We start from the raw sequence: 12350 nt of genomic DNA, 5'->3' as shown, positions 1-12350 counted from the left end.
GTGAATTTAAGAACACAGCAGCTGGGGTGCTTGGCCATTTGCAGTTCTTATAGCTGGAGAGTTTTGTGGTGCATTCTCAAGGCAACAGCAGAAGAGTTTTCACAATATAGAAACATGATCAGATCAGATTTTTATCTGCAAAAGAATATTCTAATTGCTGTAGGAATAGATTCAGATGAGCCAGTGGGATTGAGAAAACACCCATGTTAGAAGGCTGCTTATGATAGTCCAAGTGACAGATAATGGGGATGTAGAGTAAAATTGTGTCCATAAGGATAAAGAGTTGTTGAGAACTTTGTTGGGAGAAATAGAGTAGACAGGACTTGGTAATTAGGTAGAAGAGGTGAGGGGAGAGGGGGAGTCAGCGATGGCACTGAGCTATCGGGTTGTGTAATTGCATGGATATTGGTTCCATTCACCGGGAGGAACATGAGAAATTGGGAGTTGATGATTTTAGGCTTAGGCATGTCGAATTGGTAGGATATCCAAGTGAAGATATCCATTGTAGTTAGAGAGAGAGAGATGTATTCTGGTGGTAGCTGCTGGAAGATAATGAATGTATAATAGTTTTAAAACAATAGAGGTTTTTTCTCACAATTTTCCTTAAAGCAGTGTTTTAGAGGTCCAGTCTCCTTCCTTCTTGGAGTTCTACCTTCTTTACAATATGGGCTCCAAGGTTGTGCTCACCTACACAAAGCCAGTGGAAAGATTGAGTATGGAGAAGGCACATTCCCTTCAAAACCACCTGAACCTGAAAGTGATATACATCACTTTTGCTCATATTCCATTGGTGGTAACTAATCATACAGCTTCACCTGTATATAAGGAGGTTTGAGAAATATGGTCCCTAGCTGGCCAGCTGCTTCCCACAGACTACTCGATGTTATGCAAGGGAGAACACAATCCTTTTTTAGATTGTTAGCAGTTTCTACCATGGATTTGAGAATTATTATCATATAAATGATAATTGAAAGCATAAGAATGAATGAGAAGGAAATATTGTTGAGGATAGAACCCTGGGGATGCTGGCTTTAAAGATGGAGTAGGAGAAGAGAATCACATAAAGGAGAATAAGAAAAAAAAAAACTTAGTGTGTGTTATCATGAGAACTGAGGGAAAAAAGTTCAAAGTGTAATGTAGTCAGCATCAAATATGATGTAAGGTAGTGTAAGATAGTATGGAGTGCATTAAGTAACAGGAAGGCTTTTGGTGGTGGCCTATGTGAGTAGTTTCAGTGGGGAGAATAGAAGCCAAAGTTGAGGAAAGACTCAGGTTAATCTTCTTTTCTAAGATGTAAGCAGACATCCTCAGACTTCTTGGTTTCAGGACCCTTTTACACACACAGAAATTATTGAGGACCACAGAGAGCTTTTGTGTATGTAGGTTACATTTATTGATATATACTGTATTAGAAATTAAAATTCAGAAAAATTTAAAAATATTTACTTAGTAACTCATTAAAAATAACACTAATAACCCTTTTTATGTTAATATAAATAACATATTTTGAAATAACTATACTTTCCAAGACAAGAAAACTTCGAGTGGCATTGTTTTACATTGTTGCAAAACTTTTTATTGTCTGGCTTAATAGAAACAGCTGGATTCTCATATCTTCTTCTGCATTCAGTCTTTTGTAATATGTTGTTTTGGTTGAAGTGTGTTAAGAGAGTATAGTTTCACATAGATATGTAGCTAGAAAAAGGAATGTCCTCAAGAATCCCTTGAAAGGGTTGCAGGGTCCCCTTAGGGGGTCCTTGGACCACATTTTAAGAACTACTGAACTATAGGATTAGATATAGGGGAGAAGGTAGAAGAGTTCTGACTGTATTTAAATGTTGATGGAAAAGGAGGTTATAAGGAGGATGAGGTTGGAGATAGAGGTGATACTGGTAAAGTGGAAGGGCCTAGCTGACTTAGAAGAATTAGCTTTGGAAGGGAGGAAGGGAGGTACCTCTCAGGATTTTTCACAGATAGTCCCTGCACATTAAGGGAACTTGAATAATGTTACTTGTTATTACTCCTCAGGCAGGAAGGAGGCAGGGATGAAAGTTGATTAAGTTTGGAGATTACGTTTGGATATAGCATGGTAGGAGAAGGAGAGCTCCCTTATGGTGATTCTTCATGTGTACAAACGTATACATATGCATACTGTACGAGACAAAGTCATGTGCTGAGAGTAAGAAGAGGTGGTAGGGAAGGAGATTAAAGAGAGCAGGTAAGTTTTGAGGTAACTAGGAAAAAATTAAGAAGGACCTGAACAATGAAAATGGAAGGTTTGCTGCACATGCACTATAATTATAGAAACTCTTGTTATAGAAAAATACCTATTAGCAATTTGAAAAATACATTTGTCACTTTTTAAAACGGAAAAGTCCCCAGTTCTATCCTAGATAAACCTCCTAGATGGCTATTTAGGCCATCTTGATGAAGCATAACTAACAAGTAACTCAGCTGCTTGCTTCCAGGCTGGAATGTTACCCTCTCTGGGTCTTCAGACTCTTATCTTCTCTTGGTCAAGTGTGTGACAGCTACTTATCTTGGGCAGCTGGGAGTCTGGCCCTGACAGGCTGCATTGGCTTTCTTGCTTCCATAGTGGCTGACCCCTGCTCTAGGAACTTTGGTTTCTTCTGTTACTTTATAATTTACCACTAGTTTAGAAAAACCAATTTTATACTTATTTGTCAGTAGACCCCTTTTCTTTATTTGCTCTTTGTTTTATTTTGTGTTCTGTTTTTTCAGCCAAGTGCTTAGGTGGTTTTCTTCTTAACTGTAGTTGCACAATATTGTAATCTTAAAACTGACTTTTTAAAAGATAAATTTATTTGGCAAATGTCAAATTATATAGATAACATTACTGTGCTGTTTTGAATCTTTAAAAACATTGTTTTAGATGAGAAAGGATTGAACATTTTACCTTGTATAGTGGAAGCTTATTTTTATTATTTATGTTTTATTTTTATTATTATATGTGGACTTATTAGTAAATTGTTATGTTGACATAAGCCATGACCAGAGGGAAACCATCCTGTTTCAAAAATAGGAAGCCAGCTTGAATTATTCTTACTTGTTTAAAGGTTTCCGTCCATATCTGTTGGTCTGCTTTTGTACTTCCTTAGCTCACCTTTTATTCCTGACGCATTGTGGCTTCTCTAACAGCCCTCTTTCATATGTATTTTACGTTTCTGCCATGTAGGTCTTTCACAGTTCTGCAGCCCCAGGCGGGCATTCTCTGAACAGGGTCCGCTCCGCCTGATCAGGAGCGCCTCTTTCTTTGCAGGTTTGCCATGTGCTGTGTGGGTAGACTAGTTGGTGTGCCCCAGCGTCTAGAATTCATAGTTAAGCTGTGGAAACAAGAGAGTAGAGAAATGCAGTTGGGGAAGGTGTAGTTGAGAAAACATTGCTTAGGAAGTTTAAGAACTTAATATCTTTCTACTGAATATGTTCTTAAAGTTTCCAGAAACTAAGTTATCAGTGGAATTGACATTTTCATGAAATTTCAGTTTGTCATTTCTTATTTTGTTATGTAATAATGATTTTAACTTTAGAATCCTAAACCAAAATACGGTATGAACGTTATTTCTTATAATACTAGTGGAATTTCTAATGTGACACTATCTTGTTTCCATGGCTGAGTAGCTTCTGTATCATGGTTCATCAATCGCAGAAAATATCCTATCTTACTATTATTGTAAAATTTCTGATCTACACTATTCCATAAGAATGATTTCTCTTGGAGCTAAAATTTAGATGAACAAGCACCATTATATTCTGTAAAAGGCATATATGACTATGTTTGTTTACATCATTAAATAGATGATTGTAGGGTGTGTTCATGCTTCTGTATCCAGGAAGTTGTATCCAACTTCTTGTTTTAATTAATATTTATTTTTCTTACAAATGTAAGATACAAACAATGTATATATATTATAGAAAATTTGGAAAATATGAAAAATAGGCAAAAAAATATATTAGCCATCTTGTCAACTGGAAATCACCTTCTTATTTTTTTTGTTTGTTTTAAAACAAAATTGGGGTTGTACTGTTCAGCTTTCTTAAAATTTTTATTTTGGAGAATTTTTAAACATACATTTTTATAGGCAGAACAGCAGACAACCGTCATATACCAGTCACTTAGCCCCAGCAACCATCATTCTTACTGGTCAGTAGATTGCTTTTTTTTCATTTAGCAGTATATTGTGAATATATTCATATATCATTGAATATGCTTCTGAAATACTTATTTTAGTCATTCTTTGCTTCTTTAGGTATTATACCATAGATTATTTCATATTATATGTCAAATTTTCAGAGAGATCTCAAAGCTTGTTCAACTGAGTAATAGCTCTTGGTGTTGGGTTTGTGCCATGCTGTTGAAAAAAATAAAGGAATGCAATGAGATGAGCATGATTTAGTTTGCTACATAAAAGGAACAACATCAACCTGAACAGCACTGTATTTTATAAGTCACAGTTTTGTCTTGATTTGCAGTTCACAGCAACCCAATGGACATGCCTGGAAGAGAGCTGAATGAGGACAGAGACAGTGGCATAGCACGCTCTGGTAATGACAGGTTCATGTATTAATCCAATTTTTGATGAGATCACTGTTAGCTGACATTGATTTCCTTTTTTATCTTTGCTTTTATCATCCAGTTTTATGTGCACAGTTTGTTAGTATTGATATTAGCCTTACAAGAGGATGGTAGAAACAGCAGAGATAAATATTTTAAATTAAAAATTTTTCATGTTTAATAGTAAATGTGCCTGGTGGAACATGGCCTGGATGAATACACGCTGGCTTAGGCTTAGCCAGTATAAGAAAAATAATATTGCTCAAGAGACTGCTTAGATAGCATAGTAGAAAAGACACATTTGCTTATATCTGTTTTCTCCTAACTAGGGTTTAAAGTGTCAGACTGTCTCTTGCCCAGAGGAGCTTAGGCATTTTTGAGCCAGTGTTATACATATTTCTTTGAAATATGTACTCTTCCAAAATTTGACAGTTTTATTGAAACATTGTGAGGATTAAAAAGAAAAAAACAAAAAAACCCCCAGATTCTATCCTTAACGAGCACAGCTTCTAATGAGAGAATAGCCAGGAAAATCATCTGTCATAGTTTATTGTTTGAGGTGTTCTGTGATAGACCTGTGCAGAGGTTCAGAAAAACGGCACCTAACTTAGCCTGGGCAAGGGGCAGGGTGTGAGTAAAGCTTTACAGAGTGTTGATACTTGAAATAAATAGGAGTTATCTGGCCAAAGGCATGAAAGAAGGACATTTCAGTTAAAAGGAAAAGTGTCAGGGCTCAGAGATCAGCATAAGAGAAAGGTGGAGTACTCTTAAGTTTGAATTATTGTTAGGTATGAGAAACTTTATCCACTGTGATTATCTGTATGTGTTGTCACATTGCATGGCTCTGCTATCTAAATTGTTCACAAGTCAGTTTTGAGTCTGGATGGAGATTCCAAACTTCCCATATATTGTAATCCCTAGTTATGCATGAGAAATTTCAAGAAAATTTTTCAGATACCTGGGCTCTACTCTTGAAGATTCTTGATTTACCCTAGAGAAAGGCTTAGGCATCTGTATTTGAGGAACAAAAAATGAAAAACTCAACCACTGATTCTGATGGACAGCTCGAGTTAAGAACCACTACTCTAATAGGAGAAGTCTCATCTTTCAAATAATCTCACCCTTCTTTTCTAATTGAGTTATTTTTGTTCTTAGGAACTAATCTGGAGTGTATTTCTCTAAATACTGTTTGCATCTATGTAATCTAGAGATTTCGTTTTCTGTGGCAGGAATTTAGTTTTCCTTTTTTATCCAAGATTTCAGAAGTGATAAATTAATGTCTCTATACTTCATTTTCTTCATCTGTAAATTGAAGGGCCTGGCAAGACTGATCTGTAAAGCTTCTTCAAGCCATTGAATTCATATATGCTGTTTAAGTTAATTGTATATTTTCTTCCTTTTTCTGATTGTGTTATTTTTAATACCAGAATTTGATAAAACAGAGCTTTTCCAAATTTAGAGTAACATTTGATTTCTCACAGAAGCCATACCCAGATTAGTTATACATGTAATCTTAGACTACAAAGTTTTATACTACTAATTGATAAAATGTGGTATTTTCAAGAAAGTAGTCCAGAATTAATTCATTGGCAGCCCTGATGTTTGCATGGCACATAGAGCTCTCCCCTTTACCGTTGAATTTGTCAGAATTCAAATGAACATATTTTCATAATGATAATCTCTTAGTTTTCAGTCCCGGTGTCCAAAATAATATATCATCTGGCATGTATCTTTTTATAGATGATAATAATACTTCCCTTTTGATTATTTTACAAATTCTCAGTGTGTGTTTATAATGATGAAAATGGGAATCTATAATATTTCTAAACAAAAGCAAGCCCTTGAGGTCTTTTTCTCTCTAGATTAAGTGGAGAGAAGGAGAGAATCCCCCCATAAAAGAAAGGATTTTAGCTTTTAATACCCCAGGCAGGAAACAGAGCTTTTGGATTGCAGAGAAGGGTTTTCAGAAGAGAATAATTTCCATAGTTAGGGGATTGCAGCACTTATAATCAGAGTGGACTCTATTGGGATGTGTCTGTTCCAGAGAGCAGTGTTACAGAGAGCAATGTTCCAGAGAGCAATCTATAGGATTTACTCTTTCTTGGAGCTTGATAGGTATAGTCATGACTCTTGGTAAAAGTACCCAAGCATTCAGAGGTGGCTACCTATGCACAAGCGATCCATGAGTACTTCTTTTTTTTTTGGCCGCCACGCAGCATGTGGCATCTTAGTTCCCCGACCAGGGATCGAACCTGTGCCCCCTCCATTGGAATTGTGGAGTCTTAACCACTGGACCACCCCGGAAGTCCCTCCATGAGTACTTTTTTTTTTTTTTTTTGTGGTACGCGGGCCTCTCACTGTTGTGGCTCCAGACGCGCAGGTTCAGTGGCCACGGCTCACAGGCCCAGCCGCTCCGCGGCATGTGGGATCTTCCCGGGCCAGGGCACGAACTCGTGTCCCCTGCATCGGCAGGTGGACTCTCAACCACTGTGCCACCAGAGAAGCCCCCCTCCATGAGTACTTTTAAATGACGTTTTAAATGGCATTCAAACACTTATTTTCAAATTAGCTTTTGTTCTTAAAATCCAGCTGCTGCATTGGAATTGAACTGCATCGTATTTAATTTAAGGACTAAGGATTCAGTTAAGCTAGGAGACAGTGTCATGGCCAAAGGCATAAAGCTTTATTTCAAAGTAGCATTTTCGTCTAGGGTGGGGTTGGGGAAGGTAAGGATGTCAAAAGGGGATTGTATCAGGGTCTCTTGCCAGCTCACTTTTAGTATGTGATTTTATTCTGGGACCTTGCTCCAACAATGATGTATTTTTTTAAATGGAAATTTTAGAGCCTCATTCAGCAAAATGGAAAATTTGAGTCACCACTCTTAAATTTGTTAAAAAGAAATCTGTTCTTGTTTTTAGTAATTATTAACTTATACATTATACTTGTTCTTACTCTGACTTGACAGCATCTCTCAGCAGCTTGCTTATTACACCATTTCCCTCTCCAAACTCCTCACTTACCCGAAGTTGTGCCAGCAGCTACCAGCGACGCTGGCGACGTAGCCAAACAACAAGTTTGGAGAATGGGGTGTTTCCTAGATGGTAAGTTGGGACTTTTTTTTTTTTTTTTGCGGTACGCAGGCCTCTCGCTGCTGTGGCCTCTCCTGTTGCGGAGCACAGGCTCCGGACGCGCAGGCTCAGCGGCCATGGCTCACGGGCCCAGCCGCTCCGCGGCATGTGGGATCTTCCTGGACCGGGGCACGAACCCGTGTCCCCTGCATTGGCAGGTGGACTCTCAACCACTGCGCCACCAGGGAAGGCCGGGACTTTTAATTTACCACAAGATTGAATAGTTCCTTTAACACAATTGTGTATGTTAAGAGCCTGGACCTTGTATTTTGTATTTTTCAAGTCTGGAACTGGAAACTTTTAAAGTGTACTACATTTTTAAAAATTGTGGTAAGTTATGCATAACATACAATTTACTATTTTAACCATTATTAGCTGTATAGTTCAGTGGCATTAAGTACCTTCACATTGTTGTGCAGCCATAGCCATTCACGTCCATAACTTTATCTCCACAAACTGAACCTTTATACACATTAAGCAATAATCCCCCATTCCTCCCTCCCCTTAGCCCCTGGGAACTACTATGCTATTCTTTTTTCTCTGTAAATTTGATTGCTCTACATACCTCATATAAGTGGAATCATAGAATATTTATCCTTTTATGTCTGCCTTCTTCCACTTTAGCATGCCTTCAGGGTTTACCCATATTGTAACATGTATCAGAATTTCATTTTTTTTTATGACTAACATTCCATTGTATTCCATTGTATATACATATACATTCCATTGTATATACATTTTGTTTATCCACTCATCTGTCCTTGGACATTTGGATTGCTTCCACCTTTTGGCTGTTGTGAATATGCTGATATGAACGTGAGTCTACAAATACCTTTCAAGTCTCCACTTTCAATTCTTTTGGTTATATGCCCAGAAGTGGAATTTCTGGATCATATCATAATTCTCTGTTGAAGTTTTTAAGGAACTGCCATGCTCTTCACCACAGTGGCTGTACCATTTTACTTTCATTCGCCCTAGAAATGGCCAGGGTGTTGTTTTGTTTTTGGCCACGCTGCATCTTAGTTCCCTGACCAGGGATTGAACACGTGTCCCCTGCACTGAAAGCGTGGAGTACTAACAACTGTACCGCTAAGAAATTTCCCTGACTAGAACTGCACAAGAGTTCTAATTTCTCCACATCCTCACCAGTAGTTAATTTCCTTTTTTTTTTTTTTTTTTTTTAATAATAACCATCCTATGGGTGTGAAGTGGTATCTCCTTGTAGTTTCAATTTTGCATTTACCTGATGGCAAGTGATGTTGAGCATGTTTTTGCTTTCTTATGGGCCGTACGTATGTTTTCTTTGGAGATAGTCTATTCAAGTGTTTTACCCATTTTTTAATCAGGTGTTTTTTTTGGTGGTTGTTGTTGAATTGTAGGAGTTCTTTATATATTTCTGGATATGAATTCCTTATCAGATATATGCTTTGCAAATATTTTGTCCCATTTGATTAGTTACCCATTCTGTTGATAGTTTCTTTTGATACACAATAGTTTTTCATTTTTATGTAGCCCAATTTATTTATTTTTTTCTTCTGTTGCCTTTACCTTTGGTGTCATATCCAAGAAACCATTGCCATATCCAGTGTCATGAAGCTTTTACCCTATGTTTTCTTCTAGGGGTTTTATAGTTTTAACTCTTCTGTTTTGGTCTTTGATCCATTTAACTGCATGTTTCGATATTTCAGTTTTTCATGTTTCTATTTTGGCAAGTTAATTCATTCTTGATAGATTTTTTTTTTTTAGTCTGTGTTAAGTACAGCTAAAGATGATGAAGCTTCTTGTTTCCTTTTTTATTCACTCCCTTTATTCCTTCACCTTTGATTTTATTCCTGGAATCTTAAGGGGAGATAAGTAGATTCTAGAACAGTGAAGAGATTATATCAGACTCATCTATAAACCTTAAAATTCAGGCTCTTTTAGGTTGGTTATACATTGGGATTATCTACTTTTTTAGTGACTTCTAATTGAACAAAAATGTTTCCAATCTGACTCTCTATTAAAATTTCTTACAAAAACATGAGTATAAAGGAATAGCCAGTAGATTTCTCAAAGAGATACACAATTGGTATGGATTTTTAGATTTACTTGATAAAACACTGGAAGACCTTTAGCTTGCCTACATTTAATTAGCAAGGGGATTGAATTGTGAATTTAATTATTTCTATATTTTTTAAAAATGAAAAACCATTTATTTTTAAGGTCTATAGAAGAAAGCTTTAATCTGTCAGAGGAGAGCTGTGGCCCTAACCCAGGGATTGTGAGGAAAAAGAAGATTGCAATTGGGGTAATCTTTTCATTATCCAAAGATGAAGATGAAAGTAACAAATTTAATGAATTCTTTTTTTCACATTTTCCTCTGTTTGAAAGCCACATGAACAAATTAAAGAGTGCAATAGAACAGGTAAGCATAGTCATGTTTATGGTTTATTTATATTTTTTATTTTATTTTCCTTTGAATCTTATTCTCTTGCTTAAGCATCGTGTTTATTCATTTGGCAGAAAAATTAACAGAATCTGTGCAGGTACCCTACAAAGTGATCTGAGAGATGCAAAGTAGACTTCAGCTCCTTTTAAGAAGCCTACTACCTAAAAAAAAGATGTAATGTCATTTATCCATTCAATAAATAAGTATTTGAGGGCCTAGAATGTGGCAGGCACTATTCTAGCAACTGAGGATAAGATGTGAAAAAAAGCAACACTCCTGACCTCATGGCATAGAAAATAAACAAATGAATATATAAGATTTTAGATGGTAATAAGTGCTATGGAGAAAAATAAAACAGAGAAAGCTTTTTAAGGAATGCTGGATGGAAGGCTTACAAATTTTTATAAGATAGTCAAGAAAGCTCCTGATAAAATGACATATGGTCCAGAGATATGGAGGAAGTCAGCTATAACCATCTGAGAGAAGAATGCTCCAGGAGGGGCAAAGGAGTAAGCCTGATGCTTGAGCATCAGCAAGGAGGAGTAAGGATGCCAAAGTGGCTAAGTTAGAAATAGGACCAGATCATGTAGGAATTTATAGGATACCATGGTATGAGCATTGGCATTTACTCTTAAGAAAGATGGGAAACCATTGGAGTGTTTTGAGTAGGGAAATGACATTATTCATGAGAATCACTCTTACTGCTGATGGAGAATAGATTTCAGGGGCAAAGGTGGATGCTTTGGGATCAGTTACAAGGCTGTTGAAGTAATTCAGGTGAGAGATGGTGGATACTTAAAGCACTTTCGTGATGGAATTGGTGACAAGTGGTTGGATTCTGGATATTTTTGAAAATAGAGCTAAGGAGATTAGCTGATGGACCGAATTGGGGTTAAGAGAAAGAATAATAGAGGTTGACTTGGGATTTTTCTTTTGAGCAGTAAGAAGGATGGAATTGCCAGTACTAAAATGGGAGAGCTACAAATGGAACAGGTTTGGTGGAGGAAGATCAGCAGTTTGTTTGCAGTGCCTCCTGTACATCCAAGTTGTTGTGAGTCTAGAGTTTAGGGGAAAGGTCCAGGCTGGACAGTCACCAGTGTATATATGGTATTTTAAGCCAAGAAACTGATTGAGAGAGAGAAGAGAGGAGAGGAGATCCTAGGCCTTATTTGTAGAGCGTTTCAGTAGTTAAAATTTGAGGAATTGAGAACCAGCAGGGGAGATGAGCCAGGTGAAGAAAATAGTTTAAGAGGTTAGGAGTGATCAGTTGTGTCAAATGTTGCTGATAGTGCATGTAATAAATTGATGTAAAGTAAGAAAATTGTGAATATACGATAGAACATAAAGATAACTAAAAAAGAAGGAAAACCAAAGTTTTTTAGGAGTTCATAGGGAAGAAAAATGACTTCCTACTGCGAAGATGTTTCATTTGAACTGTATCTTAAAGGATGTGTAGGATTTTTTAAACAAAGTTTTGAAAAATGGATATTGCAGAATAACAAGAAAAATTGATATCCTTGTCGCCCAAAGATAACTCATTAACATTTTGCTGAAAGTCTTACCCAGGCCTTTTCTATGTGTATTGTACTTTTACTTGATTGGGACTGTGCTGTGTTCATGCTGTTTTAATTATGTGCCCATTTTGAAAAATTCATCATTGTTAACATACACATTTCTCATTTTAAATGGTTCTTGAATATATTTTAGTGGCTTTCCTCCATTTAAATAACTTTTTTATTAGGTCATTTCTGCTTTTTCACAGTTATAGCTACACTGCAGTTAACATCTTGGTGAATTTTCAAGATTATATTTTATAAGAGATTCCTATAAGTTGAACTATCAGTGGGTGTAACTAAAGTTCTTAATCCCTGTGACAATATGCAGAACGGAAAAGATACAAAGAGGAGTAGTGAGTGATACGGCTGGCAGAGTTAATGGTGTCCAGATCACAGAGAGTCTAGAATGCTTGCCAGAATTTTTGACTTTGTTAGGCTGTCTTCAAATTGTACTATAGGAACATTATTTTGGCAGTATGTTTAAAAGAGACTAGTAAAAGAGAGTAGAGATGCGAGACCAATTAGAATGTTCTAGAAAGCAGAGGATGCATTTCAGTAACTCATTAGTGTCTGAGGATCATCTGCCTCTAGAGAAGACACTATATTAGTTATTTACATTAAATCTGTTAAAAGACAAATAGATTATTAGCAGTACCTTTTTACTG

General features: G+C 36.6%; 1 protein-coding gene across 3 annotated transcripts in view; it reads left to right on the top strand.

Annotated features, from left to right (window-relative positions):
• FNIP1 (folliculin interacting protein 1) overlaps positions 1-12350 on the top strand; it is a 128882-nt gene that overhangs the window by 72487 nt on the left and 44045 nt on the right. For 2 of the 3 annotated variants that reach the window (XM_065873553.1, XM_065873551.1), the window contains 4 exons: positions 3197-3280; positions 4492-4563; positions 7539-7674; positions 9904-10105. In XM_065873553.1, coding sequence (XP_065729625.1) covers positions 3197-3280; positions 4492-4563; positions 7539-7674; positions 9904-10105 — 494 coding nt within the window. The remainder of the gene's footprint in view (positions 1-3196; positions 3281-4491; positions 4564-7538; positions 7675-9903; positions 10106-12350) is intronic. The other variant, XM_065873552.1, reaches the window with a different exon arrangement.

The sequence above is a fragment of the Phocoena phocoena genome, chromosome 3, assembly GCF_963924675.1.
Source record: "Phocoena phocoena chromosome 3, mPhoPho1.1, whole genome shotgun sequence".
NCBI classification, from domain to species: domain Eukaryota; kingdom Metazoa; phylum Chordata; class Mammalia; order Artiodactyla; family Phocoenidae; genus Phocoena; species Phocoena phocoena.
This window is presented reverse-complemented; position numbering and strand designations above follow the sequence as displayed.